General features: G+C 72.5%; 1 protein-coding gene across 1 annotated transcript in view; it reads right to left on the bottom strand.

The window, feature by feature from the left end:
* The window catches only part of ADGRB1 (adhesion G protein-coupled receptor B1), a 49847-nt gene that overhangs the window by 22294 nt on the left and 11572 nt on the right, over positions 1–15981 (bottom strand). The window contains 18 exon segments of the mRNA XM_084864631.1: positions 1469–1512; positions 1809–1911; positions 2093–2168; positions 2620–2704; positions 2706–2764; positions 3707–3815; positions 4949–5017; positions 5493–5687; positions 5793–5899; positions 6432–6533; positions 6917–7081; positions 8187–8351; positions 8560–8680; positions 8682–8725; positions 9026–9190; positions 9546–9656; positions 10251–10347; positions 10349–10413. Coding sequence (XP_084720757.1) covers positions 1469–1512; positions 1809–1911; positions 2093–2168; positions 2620–2704; positions 2706–2764; positions 3707–3815; positions 4949–5017; positions 5493–5687; positions 5793–5899; positions 6432–6533; positions 6917–7081; positions 8187–8351; positions 8560–8680; positions 8682–8725; positions 9026–9190; positions 9546–9656; positions 10251–10347; positions 10349–10413 — 1882 coding nt within the window.

Genomic DNA, 15981 nt, shown 5'->3' with positions numbered 1-15981 from the left:
CAGGGTCAGTGTGACCAGGGTCAGGGTCAGTGTGACCAGGGTCAGGGTCAGTTTGACCAGGGTCAGGGCTCAGAGTGTGACCAGGGTCAGGGTCAGTGTGACCAGGGTCAGGCTCAGTGTGACCAGGGTCAGGGTCAGTGTGAGCAGTGTCAGGGCTCAGTGTGACCAGGGTCAGGGCTCAGGGTGAGCAGGGTCAGGGTCAGTGTGACCAGGGTGAGGGCTCAGTGTGACCAGGGTCAGGCTCAGTGTGACCAGGGTCAGGGTCAGTGTGAGCAGTGTCAGGGCTCAGTGTGACCAGGGTCAGGGCTCAGTGTGACCAGGGTCAGGCTCAGTGTGACCAGGGTCAGGGGTCAGTGTGAGCAGTGTCAGGGCTCAGTGTGACCAGGGTGAGGGCTCAGTGTGACCAGGGTCAGGGTCAGTGTGAGCAGTGTCAGGGCTCAGTGTGCCCAGGGTCAGGGTCAAGGAGACTGAGGTCAGCTCCCTCTGTGCTCAGGGCTCGGGTTCCATGGTCGAGTCACGGACTGCGAGGTCTGTTTCCCTGGATGGTCACTGACTCTCACGCCCCCTCCCTCGCACCCTGCAGACGTGGGAGGGGCCCTCTCTCCAGCACATGCAGCTCCCGGTCTCCCCCAGCGGGAGCTGATGGAAGGGACTGGGCCTGCCCGGCCACGGCCGGTCACCAGGAGGCCCGAACCACCAGGAGCCGCCGTCCAGCTCAGGCGGGGGAGCCCCCGCCCCTCCCTGACCCCCACCAGCCCCGCCCCGCCTGGACCGGACGCCTCAGCGGGACCACAGGCTCCGAGAGCCTCAGGGGGCCCGGGGAGGCCCGGCGGTGCCCGGCGCTGTGCCATCTCTGCTCAGCACCAGCTCCTGTGGCCGCCCGGGGTGCCCAGCCCTCGGCACCAATCACCCGGCCCCTCCCGCATGTGGTGGCCTCCTCACGGCGGAGGGGTGGGGCCAGGCCTCCCGCAGCCGTGCCTGCTGAAGGGCAGCCGGGCGGCCAGGGGTGGCCACTGGCCCCTGAGAACTCGCAGAGCCGGCACAGCCCCACGGGGGTCCCCGGTCCCCCGACCCCCGCCTGCGCCCGGCTTCTGCTCAGGCTCCGCCTCGGCCCGCCCAGAGCACGGGAGGGGGGGGGGGACTCGGAGCCTGCGGGGGTGCCCTGGGAGGGCGGGAGGCGGCGGGGGGGGGGGCGGGAGGCGGCGGGGGGGGGGGCGGGAGGCGGGCGGGGGGCGGGGAGGCGGGGGGGCGGTGGGAGGCGGCGGGGGGGGGGGGGGGCGGGAGGCGGCGGGGGGTGGGGAGGCGGCGGGGGGGGGGGGGGGGGAGGCGGCGGGGGGGGGGAGGCGGCGGGGGGGGGGGGCGGGGCCAGGCTGCCGCAGGGCCAGACCCGGTGGACGGGCCGTGGCCACACGAGGAGCTGCACCCCTGGCCGCGGTCAGCCCCCCCCGGAAGGGCCCCCAGCACTCACACGTCCGTCTCGTCCCACAGGATGCAGGTCTGGTTGGTGGTGCCCTGGAGGGAGGGGAGGGTCAGGGCCACGGCCGGCCCCCCGAGCCCCCGCCCTCCCCCCACCGGGGCCGCGGCCAGGATGGCGCCGGACCCGCCACAGGAGGCGCTCTGCCTGCCGTCCCTCCAGGGACAGGAGCGTGAGAGGAGGGACTGAGGCCAGAGCAGGGAGAGCCGTGGGGCCGCCTCTGGGTGCTCCCCTGGCCCGGTCCCTGGGGCGCGGGGAGCCCCGGGGGGACGGGAGCGAGGCCACGGGTGCGGCCGGTGAGGAGTGCCCGCAGGCGCGCGGGGGCGGGGCTCACGTTGTGCATGTGGGCGAACTCGATCTCCAAGGGCGTGAGCAGGGAGCGCGGGGGCGGCTTCACGGTCACCGAGATGACCTTGGAGTTCAGGACGGTCGTGTTCCTGGGAGTCACGGCCGCGTCAGGGGGTCGGGAGCCCTTTCCCGAGTGCCCGCCGGTGCCCGTGCCCCTGCCCCCCCTCCAGGCTGCCCCCCCTCCAGGCTGCCCCCCCCCTGCAGGCTGCCCCGCCCCGGAGCCGTGCCCCTGCCCCCCCCCCAGGCTGCCCCGCCCCGGGCCGGCCTAACCTCTGGAGGGCCAGGAGGCTGCCCAGGTTCCGGTAGAGCACGGTGCCCACCACGAACACGGAGGAGTCGTCGGCCTCTGGAGGAGAGGGTGCCGTCACCCCCCGCCGCGGCCCAGCCTGGACCCCGCCGGGAGGCCGGCCAGGTCCCGGGGCCCCGGGGCTGGGACGGGCAGGCAGTGTTCGGGGCACCGGCCTCCTGCCACCGGGTCAGGGAAGCCCTGTCCCTGCCTGCGGCCGAGGCGTTCGCCCGTCCCACAGGAGGCCAGGGGGGGGGGGGAGGGGGAGGGGAGGCCCAGAGGCCGGGGGGGGGGGGGGGGGGAGGCCCGGGAGGCGGGGGGGGGGAGGCCCGGGAGGGCGGGGGGGGGAGGCCCGGGAGGTGGGGGGGGGAGGCGGGAGGCCGCAGGGGGGAAGAGGGGGGGCAGGAAGGCTCCTAGAGCCAGTGCAGGCCACGAGCGCCCGGAGGAGGGACGTGGGCTGAGCCCGGCCCCAGAGCCCGTTCCTGGGCCGAAAGGTCCCGCCGGGCCTCACCGGCCAGCCCCGTGGAGAAGACGCTCTTGGACACGGTGACCCTGTCCTCGGGCACCTTGGCCCAGTCGCCAGGCGCCCGCCAGCCCCTTCATGGGGAAGCTGATGTCGGTGGCCCCGCTGGCCGGCAGCTTGTGGATGCTGAGCACTGCGGGCAGACACAGGGACGGACGGACAGACAGACAGACAGACAGACGGGGAGCGGTCAGTGACAAGAAGCCTCGGCGCTGAGGCCTGGGAAGTGGGCCTGGGGGTTCAGGGCCATCAGCTGGGGTGCTCACTGCTCAGGGGGGATCAGCTGGGGTGCTCACTGCTCAGGGGGGGCCTGGGGCCTGGGGGCCACCCAGCCGGCTCCCGCCTGGCGCCATCTCCCCGGGGGCCTGGGGCCGGCCCTCACTGAAGCCCGGGCCGTGGTCCCTCCGTGGGCATGTCCCCCCACGCTCCCCGGCCGCTGGGGTCCACTTCGCTGCCCCGATGCTGGAGCCCAGCTCCCCGCCACGAAGGCTCCGAGAAAGGGACAGGGAGGACCTGCCCCCTCCCCCCTCCCCCAGGACAGTAAGGAGACGATGGGGCCTGGTGGGGGTGACACAGAAGGGCAGTGCGGGGTGGGGTTGGGGGTGCAGGAGGGGTGTGCAGAGGGAGTGGGGGCGGCTGTGACAAATGTCGCCCCCATATGTGTGTGGGATGAGGTGGGTGTAGGCCTCATGCCCGGGGCCCAGCCCCCGGCTCTGCATCCCCCATCCCTCATCGCCAGGCAGAGGACCAGCCCGAGCACCGCTCAGTCCTGCCTCCATCCCAAGGCCGCCCAGCAGACGGCCTGGCCTGGCGACCAGCAGGAGCGGGCAGGTCCTGGGGCCGTGGGGCCGTGGGCGGGGCCGTGGGGCCCATGGGCGGGGCCGTGAGGCCGTGGGCAGGACCGTGTCCCAGGGCGAGGTCTCCAGGACATTGCGGGGTCTGAGACGCCCACCAGCCCCCTCCCCCAGGACGCTGCCTGCAGGGGTCTGGCCCCCGCGTACACGGAGGAGGGAACTGAGGCAGGAAGGCGGAGCCCAGGCTCGGAGCGAGCGTGGGCGCAGCGGGGCGGGCTTACCCAGGTTGTCTGTCACCTGGTACGCGTCCCGCAGGTCCTTCATGCGGAAGCCGATGACGTCCACGAAGTCCTCCACCAGCCGGAACAGCTCCCGGGCGTTGGGGCCCATCTGCAGGACGGGGGCGGCAGCCTCAGAGACGGGGGCAGCCACAGAGCGCCAACCTCCAGGGCTACACGGGGTGTCGTCCAGGCCCCACACTCCGGCCGGCCGGGGACCCACCTGTTCCTCCGTCTCCTCCTCCTCCTCCTCCACCTCCTCCACCTCCTCCACCTCCTCCTTCTCCACCACACCTCCTCCTCCTCCTCCACCCTCCACCTCCTCCACCTCCTCCACCTCCTCCACCTCCTCCTCCACCTCCTCCTCCACCCTCCACCACCACCTCCTCCTCCTCCTCCTCCACCTCCTCCACCTCCTCCACCTCCTCTCCACCTCCACCTCCTCCTCCTCCTCCTCCACCTCCTCCACCTCCTCCACCTCCTCCTCCTCCTCCTCCACCTCCTCTTCCACCTCCTCCTCCACCTCCTCCTCCACCTCCTCCACCTCCTCCTCCTCCTCCACCTCCTCCTCCTCCTCCTCCACCTCCTCTTCCACCTCCACCTCCTCCTCCACCTCCTCTTCCACCTCCACCTCCTCCTCCACCTCCTCCTCCACCTCCTCCACCTCCTCCTCCACCTCCTCCTCCTCCTCCTCCACCTCCACCTCCTCCTCCACCTCCTCCACTTCCTCCACCTCCTCCCGCCAGCCCCTCCGCTCCAGTCCGGGGGCCACCCCCTCGGCCGCAGGCTCGGGACCTGGCTTGGGAAGTGGGTCGGGGCCTTTGAGTGCCCGTCGAGCTTCACAGACGAGGACACTGGGCCCGGGGGCTGCTGTGCCCCGGCCCCGAGGCCAGGGCCAGGCCGGGAGGACAGCGGTCCTGCATCCCCTCTGGGTGCTGTGCCCCGGCCCCGGGCCAGGGCCAGGCTGGGAGGACAGCGGGTCCTGCATCCCTCTGGGTGCTGCGGGGGCAGGTCATCCTGGGAGGGAGCGGTGACCACTCTTTCCAGATGAGAAAGAGCCGCCCCGTCCTGGTCACCCCACCCCTCCCCCGTCCTCCGCAGCCCCGGGGTGAGCTCCTTCCTGATGGGGGAAACGAGGCTCAGCTCAGAAGGTTGGGAAAGTCCCTCCAAGCCACACGCCGGGGCGGCCGGCGGGTGAGACCGGAGCCGCTGCCTGGCCGGCCTGCGTCTGCCCGGCGCCCTCACCAGCTGCGCCTCCTCCCACTTGTCCCGGTTCTCCTCCGCCAGCAGGTTGCTGATGATCTGCACGAAGTTCTGGACGAGGAAGAGCAGAGGACAGGAGCGGGGTCAGCAGCGGGCCTGTGACCGGGGTCAGGGCTCAGTGCGACCAGGGTCAGGGTCAGTGCGACCAGGGTCAGGGTTCAGAGTGACCAGGGTCAGGGCTCAGTGTGACCAGGGTCAGAGCTCAGTGTGACCAGGGTCAGGGCTCAGTATGACCAGGGTCAGGAGTCAGGGTGTGAGCAGGGTCAGGGGTCAGGGTGTGAGCAGGGTCAGGGTCAGTGTGACCGGGTTCAGGGCTCAGTGTGACCAGGGTCAGGAGTCAGGGTGTGAGCAGGGTCAGGGTCAGGGCTCAGTGTGACCAGGGTCAGGGTCAGGGTGATCAGGGTCAGGGTCAGTGTGACCAGGGTCAGGGCTCAGTGTGACCAGGGTCAGGGTCAGTGTGACCAGGGTCAGGGTCAGGGTCAGGGTCAGCAGTGACCATCGGCAGGGGCCCTCCCCCGGCCGGCACCTGCACGTCGCCGGGCGTGGGGCTGTAGTAGGCCCTCCGGAAGATCTCGGTCAGGTTGCGCAGGACGTCGATGGCGGACAGCAGGTCCCCGCTGTAGCTGGCGCCGTCCTGGGAGATCTCCACCAGCGTCTGGATGACCTCGGACACGCCCTCCCCGGGCAGCCCGCGCTGCGCCTTGGCCAGGTGCTCCCGGGTCTGGGGAGGGCAGAGGCTGGGCGCGTGGTCCGCACCCTCCCCGGCCCAGGCCGCGTCCGGGGCTGCGCGGGGACGGCCGGGCCTGCGGACCGGGCGGGCACCTACCATCATCTGGATGTTGCGGTAGTCGATGGACACGCAGCGGGTGTAGGTCGGGGGCTCCCAGAAGGCGATGCCCTCCTCGTCCAGCTCGCAGCGCCGCAGGATGAGGCCTGGGGGGGGGGGGGTCAGCGCTGCCGCTCGGCCGGGTGCCCGGCTCCGGGCAGGCTCCCGCCCACGGCTCCCAGGCCCCCCCCTCTGGGGGACCGTCAGCCCCGAAGCAGGGACTCCAAGAGCAGAGCGGCCCCCTGTGGTGTGGCCACCCCGCTTTCTCTCACCCCGACATCCTGAGTGGCTGCCCCCAGAGCCAGTGGGAGACATCCCTCAGGCCCACCTGCCCGGGCAGAGTCCGCAGCCCCGGGGGGTCTCAGGTTCACCCCAGGGCCTCTCCTGTGGCTCCCCAACCAGAGCCGGGAGAGCCGCAGCTCAGCCCACGGCCCAGCTCCCCACGGACGGGCACTGGGAGCGCGGTACCTGGCATCAGGTAGTGACAGCCTTACAAGCAGGCGCACCTGGACCCAGCGCCAGCTGCCAGGCATCGGCCGGGGGCGGGCACAGCCGCCTGGCACAGCCCCCCGTGCACGGGCGCCTCGGCAATAGGGACATGGAGCTACCAGCAGCCCCCAACCGTCCAGTCGCCCTCACCCGTGGCGTTCCGGGGGCATCGCATGGCGGCCGCCTCTCCCGCCGGCGTCTCCTTCCAGATCATGGCGGCAAAGCTGTCCTCATCGCAGATCTCGTGGGGCTCTGCCAAGGGGCGGGGACCGGCAGGGAGCTGAGTGCTGGGGGCAGGGCAGGGGTCAGACCCTCCAGCCAGCCACCCTCTCAGGGGGAGTGCCCCGACCACGGGCTCCGGAGTTGAGTCGACCTATGACCCAGAAGGTCACAGTTCAATTCCCGGTCAGTCAGGGCACAGGCCCGGGGTGCGGGCTCGATCCCCAGTGTGGGGCGTGCAGGAGGCAGCCTGGCGGTGATTCTCTCTCCTCAGTGATACTCGTGAGCAGTACCCTCTCTGAAACCAATGAAAATATACTTAAGAAAAAACCAGCCAAACCAGGACGAGGGGACCCCAGCCGGCCCAGCCGAGCCCGCCCGCCATCGGTGCGCCGGGCCGCGGCGAGGGCACGCACCGGGGCACCGCTGGGCGCTGCACTGCCGCTGCTCGTCCTGCGGGCCCAGGCAGGCGGCCCCGCCGAAGAAGGGCCCCGAGCAGACGCGCTCCCGCCGCTGCGTGCCGCCCCCGCAGGTGACGCTGCAGCCGCCCCACGCGGCCCAGGCCTGCCACCTGCCGTCCACTGCGCGGGCGGAGCCAGGGTCACGGCGGTCAGACACAGGGCCGGAGAGACAGGCCGCAGGGAGGCCGGACACAGCCGTGGGGACCCAGGCGGGTGGAGCAGGAAGCATGAGGAGAAAGAACATGGAGACCCGAGAGGAGAAACCAGAGCTCAGCTCAACACAGAGAGACAGGTGCCCCTCCCGCACTGGCCCCCCCCCGCCCCCAGGTGCCCCTCCCGCACTGCCACCCCCCCCCCGCCCCCAGGTGCCCCTCCCGCAATGGCCCCCCCTGCCCCCAGGTGCCCCTCCCGCACTGCCACCCCCCCCGCCCCCAGGTGCCCCTCCCGCACTGCCACCCCCCCGCCCCCAGGTGCCCCGCCTACACTGCCCCCCCCCTGCCCCCAGGTGCCCCTCTCGCACTGGCCCCACCCCCCTGCCCCCAGGTGCCCCTCCCGCACTGGCCCCCCCTGCCCCCAGGTGCCCCTCCCGCACTGGCCCCCCCTGCCCCCAGGTGCCCCTCCCGCACTGGACTCCCCCTGCCCCCAGGTGCCCCGCCCACACTGGACCCCCCCTGCCCCCAGGTGCCCCGCCCGCACTGGACCCCCCCTGCCCCCAGGTGCCCCTCCAGCACTGGCCCCCCTGCCCCCAGGTGCCCCTTCTGCACTGGGCCCCCCCTGCCCCCAGGTGCCCCTCCCGCACTGGCCCCCCCCTGCCTCCCAGGTGCCCCTTCCGCACTGGGACCCCCTGCCCCCAGGTGCCCCTCCCGCACTGGCCCCCCTGCCTCCCAGGTGCCCCTCCCGCACTGGCCCCGCCCCCCTGCCCCCAGGTGCCCCGCCCACACTGGACCCCCCCTGCCCCCAGGTGCCCCTCCCGCACTGGCACCCCCTGCCCCCAGGTGCCCCTCTCGCACTGGCCCCACCCCCCTGCCCTCAGGTGCCCCTTCCGCACTGGGCCCCCCCCTGCCCCCAGGTGCCCCTCCCGCACTGGGCCCCCCCTGCCCCCAGGTGCCCCGCCCGCACTGGCCCCCCCCCCTGCCCCCAGGTGCCCCTCCCGCACTGGCCCCTCCATCCCAATGCCAGGCCGCGGGGCCCCAGGCTCACCCCTCCCTGCCCCGGCCCCGCTGACCTGGGCACTGCTGCAGGAAGCAGTCTCTGCTCTCCACCCAGTGGCCCTGGCACTCGGCGCCCCCGTACGACGGCCCGTTGCACTCGCGCGTGCGCTGCTGCCGGCCCTGCGCGCAGCTGGCCGAGCAGGCGCTCCAGCTGGACCACTCGTTCCAGTTTCCGTCCACTGCCCGGCCCCGGGGAGGGAGGGCGGGGCGGGTGAACACCGGGCCGCGCCCCGCCGGACCCCTCCCCTCCACCTCGCAGCCTGTGACAGGGGCGCCAGCACCCCAGGCCACCCTGGTGCCGAGGGTACGTGGGTGAGAGTGCCCGGGTCTCCGCCTCCAGCTGGCCCTGGGTTCCCCCCCCCCCCCCGCGGCCTCCCTCTCACCTACCAGGGCACAGCGCGATGTTGCAGAACTTGGTTTGCTTCTCGGGGCCCTCACAGGGGTTGCCCCCGAACTGGGGGGGCCTGCAGGTGCGCGTGCGGTCCCGGAAGCCGCGGCCGCAGGTGCTGGGAGCACAGGCTCCAGGGCGACCACTCGTCCCAGGCGCCGTGCACTGCGGACAACGGGGGCGGGGGCGCTGAGCCCTGCGGCCACGGCACTGCTGCCCACCGCCGCCCAACCCTGACCCTGACCCTGACCCTGATCCTGACGACCACCTCCCCTCCTATCCCAGATCCTGGCACCCCCACCAGCAGATGCCCCGCCTTCGGATCACCCTCTGGCCCTAGATGCCCCGCCCCTAACATTGGCCCCGCCCTTTCCCCAACAGCCCCAGATGCCCGCCCAGGCCACGCCCACCGCCCAGACGCCCCGCCCTCTTTGGCCCCCGCCCTGCCCCGCCCGCCCCGCGCACCTGGGCACACGGCCGAGTTGTTGCAGAGGCGCTGCTCGCGCAGGGGCCCGCTGCACTGCGTGCTGTAGGAGGAGGACACGCAGAAGCGCGTGCGGGTCTGCCAGCCCTCGCCGCACGTGCTGGAGCACACGCTCCACGGCGACCACTCCTCCGCCGCGGGGTCACCTGCGGCAGACGCACCGCTCACCGGCTGCGCCTCCGCCGACCAAGGCCGGACCCTCAGGGGGACCCCGCCCCCCGCTGACTGAGGCCAGACCCTCAGGGGGACCCCGCACCCCCCCTCCCCTGCAGCAGCCATGGGCCGCCAGGCCTCTAGCCCAGGTGTTCGCTGCGGGGCTGACCTCAGGCCCGGTCCCCCACCCGTGGGCGGGCCGGTGCCGTCTCCCGGCCCGGGGCTGGCCGGACCCGTTATCTTTACACGTGGCTCGGTCCACAGCCAGGGTCTGTGCAAAGGCCTGTCCCCCCTGACGGCGCTCGCGTCCTCAGCCCTGCCCCGCGCCCCGCGCCCCGCGCAGCTCACCCGCGTGCGGGGCGGAGAACCCGAACTGCTGCAGCTCGTCCCCCAGCTCGTCGCGCCGCCGGGCGTCCGTGGAGCGCAGCGCCTGGCTCCGGGAGCTGGTGCGCGCGGCCGCTGCGGGGGGCTCCGGTGAGGGGCGCGGGACCCTGGACAGCGCCCCGGGAGGTGCCGCCCGCCCCTCTCCCCGCTCTCCCAGGGACGGGTCCGTTCCTGCGGGTCCCAGCGCCCTGCTCCGCGCCCCCTCTCCTCCTCCAGGGCCCGCTCCGCACCCTCCGGCCTCCGCTGCCTGCGGCCGTGGCCCGCCCCACACCCAGGCATCTCTCCGGAGAGGAGACCCTCCTCCAGGCAGAGCCAGCGGAGCGGGGCCGTCCCATTAGACCCTGATTTCATCTGATGGGAGCAGCTAAACGTGGATGAGGCCATTGGAACCTGTTAGAGCCGTGCGTGGTGCTCTGGGTGCGATGGAGCTGGGCAGGTGGGGCAGGTGGGGCAGGGGGGCAGGGGGGCGGCGTGGCGGAGGGGGCAGTACCCCAAACCCCCACCCACAGGAGAGAAAGCTCGCCCCGTCCCCCTCCCTACCCAGCCTCACTGCTCTGGGCCAGGCCCCGCCCTCGCACCAGCCCCCCGCCCACTCCCACAGGCCCCGCCCCTCACCGGCCTGGCCCCACCCGAAGCCCCGCCCGCCGCCCCGGCCCGCCTCGCGCTCACCTCCGCAGGCCTTGCGGTTGCACAGCCGGCCCTCCTCCAGGACGCCCTCGCAGCCGCTGCCCGCCGGGCCGGGCGCGGGCAGGCAGGTGCGCGTCCGCCGTCTGCAGGCCGCCCCCGCAGTCCCGCGTGCACTCGCCCCACAGCGACCACAGCTTCCAGCCGCCTGGAGGGGACGGGCGCAGGGGTCACGCGTTCAGAGAGGGACGCCCGGGCTCTCCCAGGCAGGGAGGGCCCGCCCGTGGGAGGCCTGGGTGTGGAGGGTCACCAGGGTGTGCGGGATGTGGGGGGGGGGGAGGGGAGCAGATGTGTCGGGGTAGGGTGGCCCCAAGAATACCGGCCTGAAGACCAGGCTCATGCCAACTGGCCTGGCTCAGGGGCGGAGCCTCGACCTAGGGACCAGGAGGTCACGGTTTGACTCCCGGTCAGGGCACAGGCCCAGGTTTCAGGCTCCATCCTCAGGAGGGGGCGTGCAGGAGGCAGCTGGTCCATGACTCTCATCACTGATGTTTCTATCTCCCTCTCCCTCTCCTTCCTCTCTGAAATCATCAATAAAATATATTTATATAGAAAAGTACAGGTCCACGTGGTGCCCCCTCCCCTTCCCCCGGGCCTCCTGCCCTGCTCAGGCCCCATCTGAGGGTAGCGGGGCGCTGCTCCCCAGGGATGAGGCAGGAGGGTAGGGAAGGGCTGCGAAGGCCGGTGTGGGCGTTGTCACTGGGGTCAGAGAGGGCCCCGGAGAATCCATTTGATTTGCAGCAAATTTCGCGTCCCAGTGACTGGCTAGCCCAGATCGGGTCAGGGGAGGGCCACTCAGGGGCCCAGCCCCGCCTCCTCGCTCCTGAGCCAGTTCCCCGAGCTGCCCAGCAGGGGGAGCCAGGCGCAAGGGAACAAGGCCTGGCTGGGAGGGGCCTCCCCAATGCGGGCAGAGGGGCCTGCCTCTCCTCCGCGCTGGGTGCACCGCGGACAGGGGAGCCTTCTCCCCACAAGCCTATGGTGGAACCTCTCCCTCTTACAGCCCCACCACCCTCCCACCCCGAGCCCCACCCTCCACCCCGGGCCCCACCCTCCCCCGGGCCCAGAGAGGCAGGGCACCCTGCGAGGGCCACACCCAGTCCTGTCCTCTGCGCCCGCCAGGAGGGGCCCGGCAGGTGGATGGCGGCTGCCCTCGGGTGTGACAGGCAGGAGGGGCTGGGCCCCTGCGGCTGCCCCTGGCGGGCGGGCATGGCCAGCCCTGTCCCCCGCTCACACGCAGTCACAGAGGCTCCAGTGTGGTGAGGCCCAGGAGGGCTTCCGGGGCCACGGGGGAGGGGTGGCCTGGCCCTGAGCCCCCTCCCGGGCCTGGGGGTGACGCCTCCTCCCCATTCCTGCAGGAAGGCCTCTCTGCTCCCGCTGCAGCCCCTGGAGGGGGGCCTGTGCCCGCAGCACCAGGCTGTGGGCCGCCCGGCACCCTCCCAGGGCCAGCTCTCCCCGGGCATCCTGGCAGGGCCCCTCTGCCTCCAGGGCCCTGCTCTGTGCAGGCACCTCAGCAGCCAGGAACCTAAGTCCCATGCACCCTAGGAGGCAGCTGTCACCCCATCCTCAGCAGCAGGGAGCTAGGGCTCTAAGGGGGTGGTCCTCGGAGCGGGCACCGGCCTGGAGTCCTCCTCAGAGATGCCGCGTGGCCTGACCCCGCAGTCATGGCGGGAGCGCCTGGGGGCAGCAGGCCGGGCCCGCCGCCTCCGCACGGCCCTGGGCCCACCCAGGTTCTCCTGTCCCCACTCCGGGGGGGTACGCCCTGAACCGCAGCCCTGTGTCAGGCACCCAACGAGCCGGCGGGAGGGAGAGGCCTGGAACCCACAGCCAGACTCCTCATGCTCCGTGCGTCCCCCAGACTAAGGTCGCCCGCTGCGACCAGCCACGGCCCCAGCGGGCGCTCCAGGCCCTGGCAGTGGCCCTGCCCTGGCCGCCCTGCCCGGTGACCCCAGACGGAGCGGCAGAGTGGGGCCGGGTCGGGGACAGGCCTGGCGGGGTTCAGGCCGGCACCTCCCGCTGGTCACCGCCCCTGCCTCCCCGGCCCAGCCCCCACACGGAAGCCTGCGTGACGCGGAACCAGCCGTGGGTGGGAGAGTGTCCAAGCCGGCTAATCAGAGGATGCCACTCGGTTCCCATGGCAACTGCTGCAGAGCACGTCTTTCAGGATAGACTCAGGTTAGGCCTCAGCTGCCAAAACACCCACCACTTCGGCTGGTTACCGTGGTGACCCAGGTGGCAGGATGTGGTGGGGGAAGGAAGGGGGTGGCCATGGGCTCCCCCTGGCCCGGCCCCATGCTGACCCGGACGCTGGTTAGAGGCTGAGTCCCCTTTACCCCACCCTGAGCCTGGACCCTCATCCCACACTGTCTCTGACCCCGGCATGGGCTTCCCCATCCCCTCCAGACTGAGCCCCGGTCCCCTCCAGGCTGAGCCCCGGTCCCCTACAGGCTGGGCCCCGGTCCCCTCCAGGCTGAGCCCCGGTCCCCTACAGGCTGGGCCCCGGTCCCCTTCAGGCTGGGCCCCGGTCCCCTCCAGGCTGGGCCCCGGTCCTCTCCAGGCTGGGCCCCGGTCCCCTCCAGGCTGAGCCCCGGTCCCCTCCAGGCTGGGCCCCGGTCCCTCCAGGCTGGGCCCCGGTCCCCTCCAGGCTGGGCCCCGGTCCCCTCCAGGCTGGGCCCCGGTCCCCTCCAGGCTGGGCCCCGGTCCCCTCCAGGCTGGGCCCCGGTCCCCTCCAGGCTGGGCCCCGGTCCCCTCCAGGCTGAGCCCCGGTCCCCTCCAGGCTGGGCCCCGGTCCCCTCCAGGCTGGGCCCCGGTCCTCTCCAGGCTGGGCCCCGGTCCCCTCCAGGCTGGGCCCCGGTCCCCTCCAGGCTGGGCCCCGGTCCCCTCCAGGCTGGGCCCCGGTCCCCTCCAGGCTGGGCCCCGGTCCCCTACAGGCTGGGCCCCGATCCCAGCACAGGCTGGGCCTGTCCCTGCCACACTCGTGCGGCTAACGGACACTCAGGAAATGAAGCTGCTATTTCTGTTGCGTTTTCACTTTTAATGTGTGCCCGCCCAGAGCCGACACTGATAAATGTGCGTCCAGGCCAGGGGTGAGTGCTGGGAGGCAGGGCGGCCGAGGTGCCGCTGGCCGGGGAGGGGGAGGCCAGGCTGGCGGCCCCTCCAGCCGGAGAGAGGCAGCCTTCTTCCCCAGCTCAATGCCCCTCTGTCTGCGGGCTCATTTCCATCTCATTACGGATGAATGGAGCCAATTAATGGCCCGAGCAGCCTGGCCACCCAGGAGGGAAGGCACGTGAGAGGGTTCCAGGCCTCTTCCCACCCGCACCCCAGCCAGAGGCTGTGACCTCCCCGTCCCCGCACCCCAAGGTGGCTGGCGTGGGGGCGCTGGGGCGGCCCTCCCGCTGCTGGGCCTTCCAGGTCGTGGGGGGTCCCCCTTTGGAGAGGAGGACGGTGCACTTCCCATCGCCTCCAGCAGAGGGCGCCCCAGGCCAGCAGGTGGCGCAGCATCTGCCCACTCACCCCGCCCACCCGGCCCGGTTCCCCTGAGGACCCTGCCCAGCCCCCCCATTGTAGGGCCTGTCCCAGGACACCCAGGCCCCTCCTCTGAGCCCCCTGCATGCCATGGGGACCTCAGGGGGTAGAACCGCTCCCTGAAATTCCTCCTCAACCCGCCCCCTAGTCCACAGCCCCGCCCCCACAGACATGGCTTTGCATTGTCCAGGGGTGCCCCCCCCTCGCCCAGGGACACCTGGACCCCCCCCCCGCCGCCTCCCCCACACTCTATGCCAAGTCTCCACGCCCTGTGAGCGCCCGCCCAGCTGCAGCAGGTGCCGGGGCCTCAGGGTGAGGCCGAGAGCCAGCCCCCCCCCACCCCCCCTCCAGGTGAGGGGCCCCAGAGAGCCCCTCCCAGCTCCCGGAGCAGGCCCGCCCGGCCCATCTCACAGACAGACACGGAGGCCCTGGCCGGTGTGGCTCAGTGGACAGAGCGTCCGCCTGTGGTCTGAAGGGTCCCGGGTTCGATTCTGCTCAAGGGCACCTGCCTCGGTTGCAGGTTCAAACCGTAGCCCTGGCTGGGGCGCTCCGGAGGCAGCTGGGGGCGTGTCTCTCACGTCTGCGTCTCCCTCTGTCTCACCCCCTCCCGAGCTCTGTCTGAAAACCAGGGGGAAAACATCCCCGGGCGAGGACTAACAGCAACAGGGAAGAGTATTTCTCAGAAGAAAGGAGATACTGATACATCCAGGGGGGGGACTGAGGCTGCCGGGCCCCTCCCCCAGCCCCTGCCCTAGGCGCCTCCCGCGGAGCCTGAGGCCAGTCCCGCCCGCTCCGCCCTGGGCCTGGGACCGGCCAGTCCCTCCCTGCGGCCGCTGCACAGCCTCCTCCCGGCGTCCTGGGACACGGCACCTCACGGGAGCTGTCCGTGGGGGATGGCACACGCGTGTGCCTGTGGCCACGGCCCGCCCTCCCTCCCCACGTCTGGAGTGGCCTCGTCTCCAGCGAGACGGCCGCCCGTCCCGGTCCTCCCAGCGCCCTGGCCGCCGTGGTCAGGCTGAGCCCCCGGGAGCCCGCAGGCCCCCCCTCGGCTTCCTGTGCTTCCGGAGGGAGGCCTGGGCTCTGGGCTGGGGTCATGGGGTCAGGGGTCATGGCCGAGGCCACCCACCACGCGGTGACAGGCTGGGGCCCCTCCCGCGGGCTGGGAGTCCTGGGCGGGCCTTGGTCTCAGCCCAGCATCTCCGTCCCAGCCCCCCACCCCCGACCGGGCGTCTCACACTCGGCCCAGCTCAGCCCTCCGCACCGGGCCGGCACACGGGATGCACACGGGCCGGCACACGGGACGCACACGGGACGCACACGGGGACAGGGACACCCACGCGGGGACAGGGACACGCAGACCCACACTCCCAGCCCCCAGATGCTGGGTTTTCATTATCCTCCATGCCGCTTCTGCAATAAAATTCCTTAATTAAAACATGAATATTTAAAACGGCCCTTGAGAGAGATGGCCCGTCACACCCAGCAGAACTCGGAGACAGACGGAGGGACGGGCCGGCGGGACGGGACGCGCGGACAGGCGGCGGGCAGAGGGACAGGTGCTGTGCCGGGAGCAGGCCGAGCAGGCGGAGAGCCGGGCCACGTGGCGTGGACAGGCCCGGCGGGGGAGGGGAAAGTGGGCCACAGCGGCCTGGGCGCCGGCTCCCTCCGCGGCGGCTGCGCACAGCTCCTGGGGGAGAAGATGGAGGACGTGCCTCCCCCGGCCCCCCCCCGCCCCCCCAGCCTCCGCTGGCCATTGGGGGCGAAGCTCCCGGCAGGTCTGGCCTGGCGCCTGCCCGGCTCTGCTGTGTGTCTCCTGAGTGACCGCTGGACCTCTCTGGTCCACATGCCACCCCCCAACCCTACTGCCCCCCCCCCCGTACTCCCCCCATTCCCCTTCCTCCGCACCGCCACCGCCACCGCCACCGCCACCGCCACCGGCACCAGCCATTCCCTCTTGGCACCGTCAGGCATGGAGGGTCCGGTGCTGACTTCGCGCCCCTGCTCACGCACAGGGCTCGGGGCCACAGCGAGGGGCCCGTGGTGAAGGCGCTGATGGCTGGCCGGGTGGAGGGGCTGGGGCGTGACCCTTCCGGTCCTGGCGGGGCCTCTAGGCCCAGAGCGCCTGCTCGCAGGATACCGCCTGGGCGACCGGGGCCTCTCACTCTGGGGTCCACTCTGACCTCCGAATCTTCCT

Source organism: Pipistrellus hanaki, assembly GCF_964339955.1.
Source record: "Pipistrellus hanaki genome assembly, chromosome: 17".
Taxonomy (NCBI): Eukaryota; Metazoa; Chordata; class Mammalia; order Chiroptera; family Vespertilionidae; genus Pipistrellus; species Pipistrellus hanaki.
The sequence above is the reverse complement of the archived record's forward strand: the minus strand, read 5'-3'. Positions and strand labels throughout refer to the sequence as shown.